At 42.1% G+C, this 21,436-nt stretch overlaps 1 protein-coding gene across 1 annotated transcript in view; it reads right to left on the bottom strand.

The window, feature by feature from the left end:
• map3k3 (mitogen-activated protein kinase kinase kinase 3) overlaps positions 1-21,436 on the bottom strand; it is a 154,376-nt gene that overhangs the window by 44,696 nt on the left and 88,244 nt on the right. The window contains exons 8-12 of the mRNA XM_060849071.1: positions 21,231-21,364; positions 13,618-13,691; positions 11,472-11,539; positions 8,875-8,967; positions 6,816-7,004 (exon numbers count right to left, since the gene is read on the bottom strand). Of these exons, the coding sequence (XP_060705054.1) occupies positions 6,816-7,004; positions 8,875-8,967; positions 11,472-11,539; positions 13,618-13,691; positions 21,231-21,364 (558 nt within the window). The remainder of the gene's footprint in view (positions 1-6,815; positions 7,005-8,874; positions 8,968-11,471; positions 11,540-13,617; positions 13,692-21,230; positions 21,365-21,436) is intronic.

The raw sequence follows: 21,436 nt of genomic DNA, 5'->3' as shown, positions 1-21,436 counted from the left end.
TGTACTGCCCTGAAATGTTTTATGTTCTATAAATCTCTCTGTTAATTCACTTATTGCATAATTATGATGCTCAATCATTCCACAGACAATATTTTGCAGTTCACAATATTTAATTTGATGATGCTACTGAATTAAATACTTCACTAAATCTTTTGTTTTGCTTTTTGGTTGCATTGAGGTAAATATTAAACTATTAAACACGTGGGCGGCACGGTGGCACAGTGGTTAGCACTGCTGCCTCACAGCACCAGGGACCTGGGTTCAATTCCCACCTCAGGCGACTGACTGTGTGGAGTTTGCATGTTCTTCCCGTGTCTGCGTGGGTTTCCTCCGGGTGCTCCGGTTTCCTCCCACAGTCCAAAGATGTGCGGGTCAGGTGAATTGGCCATGCTAAATTGCCCGTAGTGTTAGGTAAGGGGTAAATGTAGGGGTATGGGTGGGTTGCGCTTCGGCGGGTCGGTGTGGACTTGTTGGGCCGAAGGGCCTGTTTCCACACTGTAAGTAATCTAATCTAATATAAACTATGTACAGGCACAAATCATAAATTGCTGCAGGCCCTCATTCCTGAACTCCCTCGTAATATTTCAGCAGTACTCCCTTTTTCTTCTTCACATTTTATTCATATGAACATCAAAAAGGAGAAGACTACATGGTATCCCACGGCTGCTGCGCCATTTAATTAGATCATGGCTGATCGGGTTCTAACCTTACATTCACATTTGCACCCACCTCGAAGCTTTTGCCCTACTCCTGAACAACAACCTATCACCTCGGTCTTAAAAATAAACAAGGTGTCTGCTTCCACCACATTTCAGGGACAGATTTTCAAAGACTCATGGCTCTCAGAGAGAAAAGAAAAAAAATTGCCTCATCTGCTTTAAATAATTTTTAAATAATGACTCCCAATTCTAGATTCTCTCAAGAAACAATCCCTCCACATCTCCTCTTTTAAAACCTCGCATGATCTTGTATGTTCAACAAAGTCACTGCAATATCTAAAGTCCAGAGGATAAAAATGCTTAGCTGGTCTAACCTTTCTTCATAAAGCACGTGTTGGTCTGGTAAACCTTTTAGAATCACAGCTGGTCAAAAGCAACCATCTAAACCCACTTACCCCAGAACTTTATGACTGGCGCTAGAAAAGCGCAGCAGGTCAGGCAGCATCCAGGGAGTAGGAGAATCAACGTTTCGGGCAAAAGCGCTTCATCAGGAATGGGGCTGGGATCCTTGGGGTTGGAGAGCGAAATGGGAGGAGGTTGGGGCTGGGGGCAAGGTAGCTGAGAGTGCAATAGGTGGATGGAGGCAGAGGTAATGGTGATAGGTCGGAGGGGAGGTGTCACAGATAGGTGGAAAGGAAGATTGACAGATGGGACAGGTCATGAGGATGGTGCTGAGCTGGAAGGTTGAAACTGGAGGAAGAACGCCTCATCTTGCACCTCGGGACCCTCAACCCAATGGCATCAATGTGGACTTCAGTTTCCTCATTTCCCCTCCCTCTACCCGACCACATCTACCTTCCCCCCAGCCCCAACCTCCTCCCATTTAACTCCCTTCATCAAGGGGAAAAAGGTCTCTTCCTGCTTTTATACATCGTACTGTACGAAGGTGCAGTTGCTAAGGCATACTCTTAGTTTCACTCGAGTGTCACTGTGTTAATAAGTGCAGGATGTGGAATGTTGGCAGACAGAGCATTACTTTTCCCAAAATATAATCCCATATTTGACATAGACCAATAATCGAGAAATTTACTCCAGCATCACCTCTCTGTGCTGATATCGAGTGTAGGTGCAGCCAGTTTCCCTACTGTCCCTAATCCACTGAGATCAGTTTATCAGAAAACTGGAGACTTCCTGGTCAAAACAAAAACTTTTTGAAAGGGTAATACATTGGAAAAATAATCCTAAAGTTACACACACAACCAGATACCCCTCTGTCTAATGACAGAGCAACCTGTGGTCCTTTGGGACTATGGGCAACATTAACTGATTATTAATTGGTAATGGTTACATGGCTGTCATTAGATTAGTTTTAAATTCAAATTTCACCATCTGTCATGGTGGGATTTGAACCCCTGCCTCTTTGACCTTAGCCTGTAGCTCTAGAATGATTAGTTCAGTCATATTACCACAACACAACCATTGCAACCTCCCTATAAGTATATCAATGTGAATTACATAGAATCCCTACAGGGCAGAAACAGGCCATTCAGCCCAACAAGTCCACGCTAACCGTACAAAGAGTATCCTACCCAGACCCACTTCCTTAGCCTATTACTCTTGACTACATTTCTCCTGACTAATGCACGTAATCTACACATTCCTGAAAAATTCACCTAACCTGCACATCTGTGAACTGTTGAGGAAACTGGAGCACCCGGAGGAAACCCATGCAGACACGGGGAGAATGTGGCAGTTATCCAAGGCTGGAATTGAACCCAGGTCCCTGGCGCTGTGAGGTAGCAGAGCTAACCACTGAGCCACCACGCTGCGTTATTTGAATGCTGTCCTGTTCAGCCTCCCACGTTCTATCCATAACACACCTGGGGACAAAGGCCCAGATCTCTCTGTCTCCAAACATTCAGAAACTGGTCATATCCTGGAAAATGTGCATTAAGACTATGATGAGGTCTCAAAGCACTGGAAACTGAATAGGAAGCTCAAGTATCTAATGGGTAATTATTCCGTACATGGAACCTCCTGAAACAGAGTTAAGAGTTGGAGACTTCAGAGGGTTTGGTTTACTTCACTCATTATCCAAGCAAGACTGGATGAATTAAAAAGTTGCTCTAACTCCCAATTGTGAACTGACATCTCAAGTACTCACACTGGTCACCTCCCCCACCCCAGAACAGCCACAATTATCCAGACCTGACCTACCAACTAATTTAGCCAACATATATTTCTCTACAGACTCTTGATGTCATCTGCATTACTTGCCTACCCACTTATTTTTGTGTCATTGGCAAATGTAACATTAGTATATTGACTTTCCTCACTCATGTCATTAATATATATTGCAAATAATTATAGCCCCAACAATGAACCCCCTGTATTTCACTAATTATTGGTTGCCATCTTGAAAATGCTCTCCTCATTCTAACTCTCTGACTTCTGATAACCAGATGATTTTCTATCCATACTCATTTATTTTCCCCCTGCCATCTTGGCTCGTTTCTTCCAAAGTAGCCTTACATGCAGTGCCCCATCAAAGGCCTTTGGAAATCCAAATTTATTACATCCACTAGTTCCCCTTTATCAACCTGCTTAATGCTCTACACATTCTTTATAACAGACGCTAACATATCGCCAATGACTGATATTCAAATAACTGGTCTATAGTTACTTGGTTTTGTCTGCCTCCTCTTCTTAAGTAAGGGTGTTACATTAGCAATAAAAAACTAAATACTGCAGATGCTGAAAATCAGAAACAAAAACAAATTACTTGAAAAGCTCAGCAGGTTTGGTAGCATCTGTGGACAGAAATTAGAGATAATATTTCAGGCTGAGTGACCCTTCCTCAGAGTTTCCATAAGGCTGTGGTCAGACCATATTTGGAGAATTGTGCACAGTTTCTGGCCCCATATCTCAGAAAGGATGTACTGGCCCTGGAGTGTGTTCAGAGGAGGTTCATGAGAATAGCCCTAGGAGTGGAAAGCTTAACATGTGAGGCATGTTTAAGGACTCAGGATTTATACTCTGAGTTTAGAAGGATGGGGGGAATCTAATTGAAACAAACAGAATACCTGACAGCGTAGATGTTGGGAAGATATTTCCATTGGTAGTAGGGACTAGGGTCTAAGAGCATAGCCTTAGAGCGAAGGGAAGACCTTTTACAACCTTTTAGATAAGGAGAACCTTCTTCAGCCAGAGAGCGGTGAATCTATGGAATTCACTGCCACAGAAGGCTGTAGAGGAACAGGTCATGGAGTATATTTAAGACTGAGATAGATAGGTTCCTGAGTATCGAGGGTTACGAGGAGAAACCAGGAGAACGAGGTTGAGAAACTTATCAGCCATGACTGAATGGCAGGCAGTCTCAATGGGCTGAATGGCCTAATTTCTGCTCCTATGTCTTATAGTTGGGTAAAAGGAAACTTGCCACTGGCATGGTCTCCAATTTGGCAAGGCTGGAATTATGTCCAAGCAAAGTGTATAACCAGGGCTGTAGGTTTGGACTTGAGGCAGTTTGTTCCAGTGAAGGGTGAATTATTGATTATAAAGAGAAATATTGAGGTAATATAGCAACATAGTACAAGCAAAGTCAGTCAGGAAGGAAAAGAGACTCTAAGGACAACAGCGCATCAACAAGTTAGGAGGATTAGTAAAATTAAAGACTTTTTATCTAATTCTCACAACATCAGCAATAACATAGGTGAAGGGTGTCACAGTGGCTCAGTGGTTAGCACTGCTGCCTCTCAGCATCAGGTTTGGGCGACTCTGTGGAGTTTGCACATTCTCCCTGTGTCTGGGTTTCCTCCGGGTGCTCTGGTTTCCTCCCACAGTCCAAAGATGTGCAGGTCAGGTGAATTGGCCATGCTAAATTGCACGTAGTGTTAGGTGCATTAGTCAGAGGGAAATGGGTCTGGGTGGGTTGCTCTTCGGAGGCTCAGTGTGGATTGGCTGGGCCAAAAGGCCTGTTTCCACACTGTAGGGAATCTAATCATAATCAACTAGAAGTATAAAGAGAGATAAATGATAAGATCTAATATTAAGGAAGACATACGAATCAATAGGTTGGCAACAGTTTGGGACGACACGGTGGCTCAGTGGTTAGCACAGCGTCTCACAGCAATTCCAGCCTCGGGTGACTGTCTGCGTGGAGTTTGCACATTCTCCCCATGTCCGTGTGGATTTCCTCTGCGTGTTCCGGTTTCCTCCCACAATCCAAAGATGTGCAGGTTCGGTACATGCTAAATTGCCCAGAGCGTTCAGGGATGTGTAGGGTAGGTACATCAGGTGTAAGTTTAGGAGAATGGGTCTGGGTGGGTTACTCTTCGGAGGGTCAGTGTGAACTTGTTGGGCCGAAGGGCATGTTGCCACACTGCAGGAATTCTATTTTTAAAAAAGGATGATTTAGAAGTAATTCTAATGGGTCAATGTGAGCGGAGGACAAACAACAGCTAGGAATGGCTCACTAAATGGAGTGGAGGTATGGACACTCATTAGGATTCACACGTACAACGTAGAAGGTTAAGTAGCTAACACTTCCAATAAAAAAAGCAAGACTTGATATTTTATAGGCAGAATCTTATAAGGCAAAAGAAAAGAGAGAATATCAATATCAATGACTGAGAAAGTGATTAGAAATCAGTTTAATTTTAGGCTACCCGCTGTCGGAAGGCTATTACGGCCATGAACCGGAGTCAGCATGGTATTAAGGATAAGGAGTCTTTGGCTATGAGGAGATACTACAGAAAACTGAGGCTCTTCTAAATCAGAAGAGAGGACATTAGCAGGAGAGGATGCAGAGGAGATTCATCAGGATGTTGCCTGGACTGAAGTATTGCGACTATGAAGAGAGACACAATGCAGACTTGGATTGTTTTCCTTTGAGCAGGAGGAGGAGGAGACCTGATTGAGGAGTATAAACTTACTAAGAGCATTGATAGGGGGAATAGGAATAAGTATTTGCTTTTTGGCTCGGACTTCACTACCAGAAGCAAAGACTTAAGCTAAAAGGCGGGAGGTTTAGAGGAATTAAGAAGAATTTTTTTCTTTCATTCAGATGGTGTGTGTGGGTGTGTGTGTGCGTGGGGGTGTGTGTGTGTGGGGGTGTGTGTGGAGTGGGGGTGTGTGTGGAGTGGGGGTGTGTGTGGAGTGGGGGTGTGTGGAGTGGGGGTTGCGGTGTGGTAGTGGTGGTATATGGAACTCACTTTCGAAAAGGGTGGCAGTGGCATGAATCATTAGAACATTTGAAAAGTTTTTAGACAAATGCTTGAAATGCCATAGCATCCAAAGCAATGGACCAAGTGTTGGAAATTGGGATTGGATAGGTGCTTGATCACCACAAGGAGGCATGATGGGCCAAAGGGCCTCTTTCTGTGCTGTGATACTCTATGATTTTATAAGAGTGCCGAATATTATCAAGTGCCATCAGATAAGTAAGGGAAACATATTTATAGTAATCAACAACACAGGTTTATCAATAATAAACATGATGTGGAGGTGCTGGTGTTGGACTGGGGTGGACAAAGGTAAAAATCACATAACACCAGGTTATAGTCCAACAGGGTTTATTTGGAAACACCAGCTTTTGGATGCTGCTCCTTCATCAGGGAGTGAATTTAAATTCTATCAGACACAGAAGGAACAGCATCCAAAAGCATGTACTTCCAAAATAAACCTGTTGGACTATAAACTGGTGTTGTGTGATTTTTAATAATAAATATGATGCTAGATATTCAATTATGTTTTCTGCTTGGAGTTACGGGGTCATGGAATGTTCCTCCTGAAACAGGGGTGGAATTAAAGACATAATAGTTTCAAAACAAAAAGTGGATCAAATGATAGAGCAAGTGCATAATCCTTCAAAGGGCAGGCTGAATAGTTTGTTCCACTTTTGTAATATTTGCCGATTCAATTCTGTCACCAGTTTGCGCTCAGTCTTTCTGGAAAGAAATACTTTGACTTGCTGCAAGTCCACACTTCACAGGTCCTGCTGCACCCTTGTGCCACTGCCCTCATGTTAGTTAGTGCAGTGTGTGGATGCAAGGAAATGCCTAATGAAGATACTGAAACAAACTTGATCACATGCAGGACTGACAATGCACTTGCAAAGGGCCCAAAATTACAACAGTAAAATAAAGATCGACCTACATTTAGTGGGAACATTCCTCTCTTGTACTGAGAGTGTATTTTCGATGTCACCACTGCGAATTCTCCCCCTGCTGTCCATGTACTGAGCCAAACCCATGTTCTCCCCATTTGTACTCAGTGACCTGCTGGAGGGGACGAGGGTGAACAGGTTCCCCTGCTGTCGGCGAATCCTTGGGAAGGTTCTCCGTCCTGAAGAACAAAATAAATAACCGTCAAGGAGGCTGAAGTCTTGCACTTAATTTTCTAAAACTAACAACAGGTAAGATTCACGCTACATGTCAGCTGCCTTGCAGTCCTTGGATTGTGCATTAGGCTCAAGTATCTCTTACTCCCAAGCACTGCCTTTTCTCCCTCTTGAAGGGATTTGAATCATTATCATTTCAACATGAGCCAGTGTTCCCAGGACCTCATTCACATTTCAGTGGCAGTTTTGGAAGTTTATTAACCCTAATAAGACGTCACAACCATCCTGAGCCCCACCTCACTTAGCGCTTGGGAGCAAGAACTCAAGTTAGCTGTAAGTACCTCAATTTCTGCCTCAGCTGAAATGTGATAACTCAGCAGTGGCCAGTTATCAAAGTTGGCCTGAATGAAACTATGTCACAGGTACTAATAAAGCAAACTGTCTGTTGCTACACCTTCAGATCAACAGCAGTCTTCAACAGCCTTGGTACATGGAGCAAATATGGTGGATTCTAGTTTATCATCACTCTCCAGTAATCCTGGGGTGATAAGTGATTTGATCTCATCGAACCGCGGTTAACATTGGCAGCTGCAACTCTGAATGCAAGCACTGGCACATTTATTCACTTTAAACTTCAAAGCTGATTCAGCACGGAAATGATAGCTATGGTACAACCCCATTCCATGAAGAAAGAAACGGGCTGAGGTTCAATCTTCAGACTGTCCTGAAGTGATTGATCTCAGGCAGACAGGTAGGACATCTGAAAATGCAAATTAGGAAAAGGAGATCACACAGATCCTCAAACCTACTCTGTCATTGGATATGATCACAGTGACCTGATTGCGGTCACTACTTTCTTGTCTACACCTCTCCCCTTTGAATCCTGCTCAGTCAAGAATCTAATTGAACCCTAAAAATAATCGACAACCCAGCCCTCATTAATCTTTGGGAAAGAGAAATAGACAGCCTAATGACTCTCAAAAAAGAATCTCCATCTCTGACTTAAGTAGGAGACCTTTTGTTTTTAAACTGCCCCCTAGTTCGGGTCTCTCTCAAAGGGGGAATATCCTTTCTGCATCCACTGCAGTCACGGCTTCTCAATATCTCATGTTTGAAGAGCACCTCTCATTCTTTTAAAGTCTAGCAATACAAGTTCAACTTGTCTACCTTTCATCATGGAAACCCCCTTCATCCCAGAAATTAGTACTGCTGCTCCTGCAGCACCTGGCTTCACCCAGGTGACTGAGGCTAAGGTGCAACCCTGCTCCTGACTGTCATCTCCCTGCCTTAGTGAAAACATTCATGTAGGTCAGAACCCTAACTGAAACTACACTATTTAAAAAGTCAAGCTGCATGCATCAAGAATGTGCTGAGGTAGTAAAAGAACTAAGATCATTGATACAGCACCTTTCATGATTTAAGATACGACAAAGCATTGTACGATCAATATGCAAACAAAAAGCTCTTAATCACAGCAATGCAATAATAACCAGAGATGAGGAGGAATTTCTTCTGATGGCTATGAATCTGTGGAATTTTTTTTTACCGTACAGGATTGTCAAGACAGAGGTAGATATCTTTAAAATATCAGATAGGGAACCGAGGGTGCTCTAAAAAAAAAAGCAGGAAAGTGGAGTTGAGAACTATCAGATCAGCCATGATCTCACTGAATGAGAGAGCAGGCTTGAATGGGCTGAATGGCCTGCTGCTGCTCCTTTGATCTGATTGTGAGATGATGCTTGAGGAACAAATGCTGACCAGGACACTGGAAAGAATTTTCATGTTAACTTTTAGGATAGTGCAATTGGATCTTTTATAACCACTTGACACGGCAAACGACATAACTCCTACATATGCAATCTACAGCATACTCACCATCACCATAATCTTTCTGGTGGACAGGCACATGGAACTGTCGGGGATAGGTGCCCCCTTTTCCAGCCTTATCATAGACATGGTTCTCACGGTCTGAAAAAAGAAACAAGTCAGGGGACTTAGCAAAATGTTAAGATAGTAGACAATTTAGCCAAATCTCTTTGAAGTTGAATCATACTTAACATGCAATGTATTGAATAGATAAAGAATACATATAGAAATCATTCACTTTTTCTGTGCAACATAAACGTTTCCCCATTTGTTCATTTTCTGCCAAATTACTCAGAGGACTATCACTTGTTTCAGCGTGGCTCCCTGTACATAAACCCTTCATTCTGTTATAGAACCACAAGGATTGGTGCTGGGTCCATTGTTTTTTTTTAATCATTTATAGAAATGATTTGGATGTGAACATAGGAGGTATAGTTAAGTACATTGCAGATAACACCAAAATTGGAGGTGTGCTGGACAGCGAAGGTGGTTACCTCAGATTACAATGGGGTCTTGATCAGATGGGCCAATGGGCTGAGGAGTGGCAGATGGAGTTTAATTCAGATAAATGTGAGGTGCTGCATTTTGGAAAGGCAAATCAGGACAGGACTTATACACTTAATGGTAAGGTCCTGAGGAGTGTTGCTGAACATAGAGACCTTGGAGTGCAGGCTCACGGTTCTTTGAAAGTGGAGTCGCAGGTAGACAAGATAATGAAGGCGGCGTTCAGTATGCTTGCCTTTATTGGTCAGAGCATTTAGTACAGGAGTTGGGAGGCTATGTCACAGCTGTACAGGACATTAGTTAGACCACTTTTTGAATATTGTTTGCAATTCTTGTCTCCCTTCCTATAGGAAGGATGTTGTGAAACTTGAAAGGGTTCAGAAAAGATTTACAAGGATGTTGCCAGTATTGGAGGGTTTAAGCTACAGGGAGAGGCTGAGCAGGCTGGGGCTGTTTTCCCTGGAGCATCGGAGACTGAGGGGCAACCTTAGAGAGGTTTACAAAATTATGAAGGGCATGGATAGGGTAAATAGACTAGGTCTTTTCCCTGGGGTCAGGAAGTCCAGAAGCAGAGGGCATAGGTCTAGGGTAAGAGGGGAAAGATATAAAAGGGACCCAAGGGGCAACTTTTTCCACGCAGAGGGTGGTACATGCATGGAATGTGCAGCCAGAGGAAGTGGTAGAGGCTGGTACAATTACAGCATTGAAAAGGCATCTGGATGGGTATATCAACAGGTAGGGCTTAGAAGAATATGGGCTAAACACGACTAGATTAATTTAGGGTATCTAGTTGGTATGGATGAAGGGGCTGTTTATGTGCTGTACATTTCTATAACTCTAAGTGTTTTGCAAAGTGAGGGTCAGGCCATTCGCTGTGAAAAAACATTGCACTCAACAATACATAACCAAGACCAATCATCTGCCCCGCAATATTAATGGCTTGACCTTTCGGTGAATTTTTGTAACTCCTGCGATTAAGTTCATAAATTAGGCTGCATTGGGAAGATTTCAGTTTGTTTCTTGTCAGCCAGGACCTAGAGCGCAGTACGATGAAGTCTGTAACTAAACTCTTGTGTTATAGTGCCATGTGTGACAGTGGACTTGAACACTCCTGTTTAAACTCGGATGGGTGTAAATTGTGCACTGTCCTTGATTTTCAGTTTGCTGCCCATTGCCATGAAAAACCCTCAGCATTCAGGGGCTTAAAAAGCTCAACACAATACACACTCCTACCCAGCTGCTGGCTCACACACTCCCTCACCTCCCAGTCATTTACATTTCCCTCACTACCCTCCCCTCAATGTGCCCACGTTCCCTCCCTCCCCCTCTATCCCTCACCTCCAAACCCCAGCCTCCTACGCCCTGTCCCCCATTCAGCACCCCCGCCTTCCCCGCGCTGTGCCCCATCCCACCAACCCCCCCTACCCCGGATCTCCCCCCCTCTCCATCCCCCACTGTGTCCCTTACTCCCGCCCAGTTCCCACCTCCCCCGCGCTGCGTCCCTCACCCCCAGCCAGGTCCTCTGATTGGAGGGGAAACTCCTTTCCTAGTCTTCCAGCCACACTGACCTGTATTTTGAACAGATGGTGGTCGTGTTACAAAGCACCCTTTGGCTGGCCACACTGTGGCCTACAGATTGCCTGCTTAGCCAAGTATTTTTTTGAACTCCTCTCAACATCCTGTTAAGGATCTTAAGCACACTTTTAACAGAACAGACACCTGTTTGTCCTTTATGCCAATACAACTTCCTTTTGCCATGATGGGCCATCTTTGTGACTGCACTGGGAGTGGAATCAAATCAAGGTTTTCCTAATCAAAAAGGCATGGTGAAAACCTATTGCTTTAACTCTGGACAGCTTCTACTCAATCTGTTCTGAATTATTATTATTTAGATTAGATTACTTACATTGTGGAAACAGGCCCTTCGGCCCAACAAGTCCACACCGACCCACCTAAGTGCAACCCACCCATACCCCTACATTTACCCCTTACCTACCACTACGGGCAATTCCGCATGTTTACAGTGAAACCTTTGAAATGGCAGTGAAAGACTTCTATAATATCAGAAAATAAATCGTTCATGAGATGACCATCAAACTCACCCAGGTACAGCTGTCTGTTGTCAGGATAACTCTGTGCTCTGGACATACGGGATTTTCGATATGACGGACTGAAATTTTGAAAAGAATTAGTTAATATTGTCAGCCACAGCATGGTGGCTGATCAGATTATTGCTATTTCTCATATAATGTGGATATCAATGCAAAAAACCTTGCCTCCCTTTGCTGGAAAACTGAACTCGGCAAGTCTGATTGCAAGGAATAGTCATGAGCGAAAGCCTTGGAGATGCAATAAGGCACATGTGTTTGCTGTGGTGTCATTGATCAACACTGACCACCATTGAGACAGGTAAATATTAAGTGGCATGGACTGTAGTCATGGTCAAACTTCCAGTTGGGATCACTCTGTCAGCATATTGGTAGGCATTAATCAGGAAAGACAACTCCAACTGTTCTATGTTGCTGAACTGAAACAGTTTCCCTTTGGAAAAAGTTACAACTTGCTCTTTTCTAAATGGCCCACAGAAATGTTCCCGAAATGAGTAAGAAGCATTGAAAATTTATGGTGCTGAAGAAACCATCTGGCTGTGTCTGTGCCAGCTGTTACTAAGTTAGCCTTGTAGGTTATGCCACTTCAGGTCCATATTCCAAGTATTTGTACATGTTTCCCTCCTCTTTTGTTTTCCATCCTAGCTTTTCATTTCTGGATTCGAGCCAGAATGAAGTTATACATGGATCAGCCTCTGACACTTTCTTCAGGTGTTTGTGCTTCATATGTAAACTTAAGCAGTAAGTATCAGGAGGGTATTCCAACTTGGGAATAGGCCAGATAGTCAATAATCACAGCTGAAACCAATCCCTGAAACTTATCAACAGATAAACAGTGAGTAGAAGGGAGAACGTGGGCTGATTTTAACTTGGTGTACTGAGATCATCAGGAAAGTCTCCACTTCTACCTTCACCACTGGACTATATTTATTGGAGTGATCGCACATTGAACCCAGGAAATTACAGTCACTGTCTCAACTACAAAACTAGTTGTTTGAAAGGCTTACAGAACCGGATAAAGAGAACAGACCTCTGTGCCTCGCTATGATCTAAGGCCAGGCTCCAAATTTAGGTTAAGGTCGCAGTCAAGATCCCTGATTTGGTTACAAATCTGATTAGTGACCGCTACCTTTTGTTAATGCAAACAAAATTTGAAATCCCAGTTATCTTATTCATCGATTCCACAGTTTTTAAACAAATAGAAGAAAATGTTACTGTGCGGAAGTCAAAGTAAACGACAAACGCCAATTATCTTACACTCTAACATTCAAAATTAACGAGATAAGCATGAATCAACAGGCTAACTCTGGTCAAACATACCACAAACTGCACATCAAATGGCAGATTCAACTAAGACATTTCCCATGAATTTCTCAGCAACCCACCAAGATGTCAATGAAAATAGAATGTCACAAAAATTCTGTGAAACATGGTCTCCCTCACAAACTATTCCTGCTCTTCTCTTACAAAGGTGTAGCCTCTGATTTCCCTAAAAGAAAACAACTCCAACTTAGACTGCTGCAGTAACTGCTCATCTCTTTCTTGTTCAGTCTCCGGAGACAGAATCCCTGTGGATGCACAAAGCCATACTCGAGCTCAACTCTGACTCATGAATATTCCTTTGTCCAATTAATTCACTGATATACAACTCCTGGTAACAGTAGTTTGCCACTGCTCAAATACCTACTTTCTGGCAGTCATCTTTCTTTTCACTCCACTGTACTTTTAAGTGCTCCAGGATTTTCACGAGTTCAAAGCGCCCAGAAGCATTCAGCCAGTGACCTTCCATTACCTGGTGGGTTTGAGTTGCAATGGCACAGTGCAACCAAACAACTCCCAGGGCTTCACTGTGCCTCTGGTTCCTCAGAGCTAACAACAGCACTTCAACTGTGTGGTACCTCCGACTCCTGCTCCTAACTAACTACAGTATTCATTAACTGCTATGAACATACCCAGGTTATCTATTAAAATATCCCAACAGAGTCCCGCCCAAAGGCTAAGCAGAATTGAACATAGTAACCAACGGAACATGCTGTGCTTGGATTGTTATAAATTCCCGTTAACCCAAGTGCCATTATCCACAACAGCAAAATTACAAGAACACAAAGATAAAACAGATTTCATCATAGCCTGCACTAACCTTTCTGCTCTCCTATCCAAAGACTGGCAGCTGCCTGAAATGGAGTTTTCCGTACTGCTCTGGGGTTCGTAGATCTGCAGGAACGTAACATTACATTGACATTAACACAAGCTTTCTACAAACATTGTATAAATGATAAAACCAGAAATTGGACATACTCAGGAGCTCTGGAAACATTGTGGAGAGAAAGTAGAGTTAATATTTCAAGTTCTGTGACTCTTCTTCAGACCTGCTGAGTTTCTCTAGCAATTTCTGGTTTTGGTTGCTTCACATCTCCAGCATCTGCGGTTGTTTGTTTGATTTTACTGTACAAATAATACTTTTTAAAAATATTATTAGTTGTTGGACATTGCAGGGAAATCCAAGAAGATAGCCCGGGGTCAAAATTGTAAACTTATTTTGGGGGATTTTGTTAGACAAAGGACCTTTAACCTTTCGGTGACAATGGTTTAAACACAAAGGGAATAAACCTGATGGTAATGCAGGCCACGAGTTAGAAGAGCTCCTGCAATGATTCAATAACAAAAAAAATGTTCTCAATGAAAGCTATTCCCAGAAAAATTTAACATACAAATTATAAGCCAATATTATAGACACTAAAACCAATCAAAGCAGACAACTTTGGGAGATCAGCAGAGCTCATGCGTTGTACAATGAAACTTGTTGCAAGCTACTGAGGGGTTAAAGTTTCTTTTACAATTAATGTTTTAGGAAAGCTAAAATGTTCAGAGGACAGAAACTACATTTCCTTCCGATTACTTTGACGTTCAGGTAGAAGCAGCACCTTTATTAGAATTCTTCCAGGCTTTGAGGCCATTGCAAGGAAGGCTTGGAAACAGATCCAGCAACTTCAACACAACAACTTTGAAAGCAAAACAATTGAAATCAGTTCTGCAGCATCTGGATCAAAATTTCAGTTGATAATCTTTTGCCTGAGCTGGTAAAATTTTGAGATGTAACAGTTTTTAAGGATGGGCAGAGACAGGGGAGAGAAAAGAACAATGGGAAATGCTTTTGCTACTTTGAAAAATAGAAGAGATTTTGTGATTAAGTGCAAAACAAAAGGGTATGACAATGGGGCAAGAAACAAACGTGAGGCTTGAGATTATTTAAGTGGAGAAAACAAAGCCATTATATAATTGTGTTAATTTGGTATATATCCACAGACTCTAATCTGTTTAGTTCGACAACATTTATTTTTTGTTTCATCTGTCAACATTAAAATTTTGCTCTACATATTCAAGCTCAGATCATTAATAAATTTTAAAAAGAGCTGTGGTTTCATTACAACCCCTGCTTTTATCATCACATGGATTTTATTAACAAGTATGTGAAACACAAACAAACATTATCTTCATTAATCCTCTCCATATTTCAATTTACTCAAATGTGATTTGCTTCTAATAAATTCAAGCTGATTGTTGTTTCTAAGCATATTTTTCCAAGTGACAAATAATTTTGTTTCAAATTATTGTCTCAGAGATTTTCCCACTATTACAGGCTGATGGCTTTATTCCTCACGGCCTTTCTGTTTACTGATTTTAAAAAAATTGCAGTCTTCTGATCCTTTTGGCACCATTCCTATATCCAATGGGGCTCAGAAAGTTGTGTCAGAGCCTTTACAATCTCTCCTTTCACTTCACTTAGCAACTTAAGATGCATCCCATTTGGCCCAACAACACTCAGTTTTGAGTGCTACCAAACTTTTCAGTATGCCCATTTTATTTACACACTTCTTTTTTATGGTAACTTCAGCAACATCAATTCTGAATGAAGATTAAAGCCACACATTAATTTAGTACTTCAGCTAATTTTTCTGGTCTCAAAACGAACCCTCCCTCTTTGACTATACTTTACTTAGTTATTTAACTCAATCTGCTCAGACATGTTATGAAACATCTCTAGATCAGGTGGGACCTAAATCTGGACCTTTTGGCCCAGAAATAAGGGCACAAACACTATGTCACAGAAACCTCATTTTTAAAATTTATTTTTAAATCAACATTTCAGATATGCCATGACACACCACTGAACCAAGTAGGACTTGAACACTGACCTCCTAGCTCAGTCATAGGGACACTGCCAATGCACCATAAGAGACCACGATCTTATTTGTATGTTGACAAAGGTTTTCAGGTTCCCTCTCACGTTACTGGTTAATCTGCTCTTGAAGTTAGTTTGCTTGCTTCTTTCCGTTTACTTTCAGTTTGTTTCTTTACAGCAGAGTTTCCCAATCAGGAACCTGCAATCTGATCCATTAGCAGTTATCTATAAATTATAGTTTCCTGTGTGTACTGAGCTGATTAGAGGAGTCTCAGATATAGTGTCTGCACACATGCAGATTCTCACTGCAGAGGGATCTTTTGCAGTGTGATTGGGCAGGTTCCTTGGCGTATCACTAGCTCTGATGGACACGTCTTAGTGGCAAATGTGAGGTAGAAAGAAAGGATTCTCCTGGCCTGCAGCATGCCTGCAATAATCAGGATTCACTGTCAATCTCTCTTTCAATGTCCTTAGCCTGAGCCCATATGCCTTTATCACAGCTACAACGAGATGGTTCTCTGACAGATGACAGGTCAAATCGGAGTGCTTGTATTCTTTCACTACTGTTTGTGAAGGGATATGGTGGAGGAAATGAGAGGTAGGGGCCTTTGACGCTAAAAGGTTGATAGTGATAAGGCAGATTGGTTAAATTGTTTAGGACCTTGCTTAATTCTCCATTCCCCAAAGACCTGTTCTTCATTGCTGCTGGGATCAGCTTGATTCACTGACTGCTTTCGCCACTATTCTGGCGTTCTGGAAAGAAGTTTTCTGTTTTAGATTTAGGACATGAATACCTGGATCTTTACTCCAGTCTCGCTGAGCTCAAGTAAAATTAACTGCATTGAGCACTGTGCGTTTTGTAGCTGCTTCACTTGCTGTTAAACAACTGGTTGATCAGACACAGCAGGCCTTGGGCAGCAAGGAGGCAAATAACACACAAGGGTCCTTTTTTCCCAACAATGTGTTATTTCTGGAACATATAAAATATTCAAGGGCAGGAGAAATCATTGTAAACATCAATAATAAAAACAAGGTAAATGGATTCTTACAATGGTAATGCCACCATCAGCTTCAAAAGAACCAAACTCAGCGATGATATCCAACTTGTGTCATCAGATTCGAATTGAGAGATTGAAGAACATTTTGTGATAAAGGGAACACTGCTTTCCATTCTGGCCAACCTGCTGTAGGATGGATGTTGTCAAACAAGAAAGGTTCCCGAAAAATTTACAAGAATGTTGCTGGGACTGGACGGTTTGCATTCTAAGCAAAGTTGAATAGGCTGGGACCTTTTCCTCTGGAGCATTGATGGTTGACAGGTGACCATTAAAGAGGTATATAAAATCATGAGGAGGGTGGATAGGGTGAACAGTTGAGGTCTTCTCCCCTGGGGTAGAGGCCATAGGTTCAAGGTGAGAGGGGAAAGATTTCAAAGGGACTGGAGGGACAATTTATTTCAACAGAGGGGAGTACATTTATGGAATGAGCTGCCAGAGGAAGTGGTAGAGGCAAGTACAATTACAATATTCAAAAGATATTTGGACAGGTATTTGAATAGGAACGGTTTTCACAGATATGAGCCAAATGCAGACAAATGGGACTAGTTCAGTTAGGATACATGGACGAATTAGACCAAAGGGTCTGGTTTCGTGCTTGACAACTATGACTTATGATTCATCCTAAAAAATTAAGGAAGTTAAAACAAACATAAGAACACAAGAACTAAAGTGCATGCACAGGCAATTCGGCCCCTCGAGTCTGCTCTGTTATAGGTGGGAAAGAAGATGGATAGGTAGGACAGGTCAAGAGGGTGATGCCGAGTTGGAAGGTTGGATCTGGGAGAAGGTGGGGGTAAATGAGGAAATTGGTGAAATCCACATTAATCCAGTGTGGTTGGAGGTTCCCAAGGTGGAAGATAAAGCGTTCATTCTCCAGGGGTCAGGTGGTAAAGGTTTAGTGATGGAGGTGGCCCAGGACCAGCATGTCTTTGGTGGAGTGGGAGGGGAAGTTAAAGTGTTTGGCCACGGGGTGGTGGGGTTGGTCAGTGCGTATGTCCCCACCTTATCACAGATTCAACCTTTCAACTCGGCGCTGCCCTCTTGACCTGTCCATCTTCCTTCCCACCTACTGCTCCACTCTACTCTTCGACCTATCATCTTCACCCCAACTTCATCTCTTTATTGCCTTCCCAGCTACCTTCCTTTCAGCCCCACCCCTCTCCATTTATCTCTCAGCCCCCTCATTCCTGATGAAGGGTTTTGCTCGAAACGTTAATTCTCCTGCTCCTCGGATGGTACCTGACCGGCTGTGTTTTTCCAGCACCACACACGTCAACTCTGATCGCCAGCATCTGTAGTGCTCACTTTCGCCTAATTGCACCGAGGTCTGCCCCAATGACTCTAGCAATCACAGGAAAGCATTCTGGTACCAAGCAACAAAACAAAAGCTGCACATTTTACATTGAGGCATACTCACTGTGTTAGAAATTGAACCAGGTATTTAGCGATTCTGTGAAAGGAATCTATGAGGAAGTGGATGCTGAGCACAATTCCACACACATCCACACAGAGGTGAGCTGGACTTTTTGTCTTTTTGTTTAACTTCAGGCATGATGCAAACAGTTTCTCAACCAATAAAACCTGAACTTCTTGAGGCCTGAGGTGATGACATATTCATCGAAACAAATGTAAGGTCATGGATCATTGCTCAATCAGAGCTGGCAGATTAAAAAAATGCAATCTGAAAGCTTCTTCCCTGGGGTTACTAAGGAATTTTGTAATTTTGTAAAAATAGTGTGTTACAGTTCTTGCAAGGTATTTTGTAAATGACATTAGTTTTGCTTGTTGTCTGTATAGGGTCTTTCAAGTTCATTAGCTGCTGCTTTAAAACTACATTGTACAAACAGGCAGAAAACTAACCACCAGGATACATGAACACCAACTAGCTACAAAAAGACATGACCCACTCTCACTAGTATCCTTACATACAGATGAGGAAGGGGACACTTCGACTGGGACAACACATCCATTCTAGGACAAGCCAAACAGAGACACAGGCGAGAATTCCTAGAAGCATGGCATTCCAACCGGAACTCTATCAACAAACGCATTTGGATCCCAGTTACCACCCAGTAAGAAAAGGAACAGGGAATATCACCACCACAGGAAGTGACATCGCCACCCCAAGGAAACCTAAACACAAATCAAAAGCAAACCATACCAACAGAGCTCCACCCGGAAGCTCACTGATGTTGTTACCTAGTATGGTGACAAAAACGTTAAAAAACGAACCTTCCAGATCAGTGAGCAAACCTACATCCAGAACTTCCATTTCTCAAACACTTAATAGAGTAATCCATGTCACACTTGTGGGCCTCCAAGCCCTCGTGAGAATTAAGGGTAAAATGCCACTACAAGGCATTCTAGTGTAAAGCAGGAGTTGCATTCCTCTGCAACCTCACGCTATAGAAAATCACGTTATGGTAAACCACTATAGAAAATCACGCTGTATAAGATCACTACACTCGTTCAGAAGAATGATTGCGTTATCCAAATAGTGTCCCGAATTTGCCAATCGTGTTATAGCCAATTCATGTTGATGAAACGCACATTATACTAGAACAAACTTATCTCAAAACTACTAGGAGAGTTCAATAGATTTGACAGCTTCCTCTGAGGTAATCTAAACTAACCACTTTGTTTCTGTTTCCTCAGAACCATGTTCAGTGAAATATTATGAAAACATTCTGCTGTGAATACTCCGGTGAATACAGCCCTGCTTCAACTGCAGTAACTTAAGCGTTGGTCTAATTTTCTACAAACTACTTCGATCAAGCTCAGTTTTCAGCAATTGCTCAATGAAAGGAAAGTACTGAGCCAGGATTAATATTGAACATAATGTGTGCACGTGCTCGTCAAAGGCACTTCTATCTCAAGAGGCCTGTTACTCAGCACCAACAATTTCACAGTAACAATAACTAAAATAAAGAAGGTGTAATTGTTTGAATAATTTTTCTTGCAGAAAGAAAAACCTTTTCTATTTCAGAGGACTGGGGCCTTTGAAGTTAAAAAAAATGTTGAGAATGCCTTTATTACAGTCCTGAACGTTTTGCTATTTCCTATTTAATTTGATCCGACCATATTTAGTCAACAAAGAACTCCAACTTTTCATGTTCTTTTGGGGGAATATGTTTAGTCTGTAACTGAACCACCTCCTCTTTGAAGGTCTCCATTTAGTTTTAACTGCCAACCTTTGATTCCATGCTACCTAGGTCAGATTTCCCAAAATCTCACTGAAATTAGTTTTCTTCAGTTTGAATATTATCCCATTTGATTGCTTACTGGCCTCTTCCAGAAATACAGGTCGTACTGTTATAACATGCATTTCATCAGTGCAAATTCGCTGTAACACGATTGACGATTTGGGGACACTGTTTCTACAGCATGAACTTTTAAAACGTGTGTTGACTGTAATGAGATTGCATCGCCAATATTTTAGGCACTGTTCCTAAAGCGGGAATTTTCTGTAATGTGGGGTTGCACAAGAACGCAACCATTGTGTTACAGGAGAACTAATTCTAATGGTCCTGTGATCACTGCATCTTAAATGTTTCCTTTTATTATGCAGAACCAACTGGATCAGTGATTTCTTCTTAATCAAACTAGAAACACACCAATTGATGAAAAACTCTTGGATACATTTCAAAAATCTACAACCCCACCTGTATGTGAGTCAAAGTTGTAATGAGTCAGTATCAAGTTGGACTGGTGGAAGAGCAAAGAAAAGCAGAAGAGAGAATTCAATATTTTAATTCTGGGAACTATGAGAAATAGATAACGGACATATTCAATGCATGTATGCATTCTGGACTTAATCAGAAGCAGAGATCGATCCAATGTCAAGGTGACTTGAGCAGACGACGACTCCTGGATTTTTCTCATTCCAATCTCTAAATGCCCTTTAAAGAAATGGTGGTGAGCTGCCTCTTGAATTCCTTGCGCCTATGTGGCACAAACTCAGTGCTGCTTGTATTGTTTTGCTGACTGTTTTAGAAGGCAAGAGTTAAGCACTTTGCTGTGAATCTGAAGTTACATGCAGGTCATTAAGAAAATGATGGCATATTTTCTTTCCTGAAGATTTTATAACACTTATGCTGTGGTCGTAGAAGTTGTGCGATTTTGCATCACTTGGTTAGTTATCACATGGTCAGAACATCACATGATCAAACATTCAGAAACACACAAGTAGATTTGAAAAACCTATACAGTCAACCATATTAAGTTCCACAAGTTAGAAGAGCCATTGACAGGGAAAGAGATGCGTCAGAGGAGATGCAGCCTCACAAATACCAATCACTAATGATCAATCACGGATCCATACATCAAAGCTTCAACTCAACCTAGTGTCTATATGAGCAGACAGCTCAATGCTCAGTAACACAGAATGTAAACGCTTCAAAGTAACCTTTCCAAAACGTCTGGGGCAGAGTGTTTGTTGTTGCCAACTCCATTTAAAATTTATTTTTCTTTTATATAATTTAGAGAACGTTACTGAGCAAAATCTTTACTCACACATTGTTCCATGTTCTCAGGGATAAATTCTCCTTCACTGTGAATGCTGGTGTAGGATCCCTGGCGAGCGATCCGCTGTTGTCGCTCTGGTACGTATCCTGGGGGTGGTGAGCTTCGACCTGTGTTCTGAGAACCTGAACGGAAAACAATTTTGCTGAGTAGTGTAGAAACTGCCTTTTAAGATATTACCCAGCAGAATTAAAATA

Source organism: Hemiscyllium ocellatum, chromosome 32 (assembly GCF_020745735.1).
Source record: "Hemiscyllium ocellatum isolate sHemOce1 chromosome 32, sHemOce1.pat.X.cur, whole genome shotgun sequence".
Classification (NCBI taxonomy): Eukaryota; Metazoa; Chordata; class Chondrichthyes; order Orectolobiformes; family Hemiscylliidae; genus Hemiscyllium; species Hemiscyllium ocellatum.
This window is presented reverse-complemented; position numbering and strand designations above follow the sequence as displayed.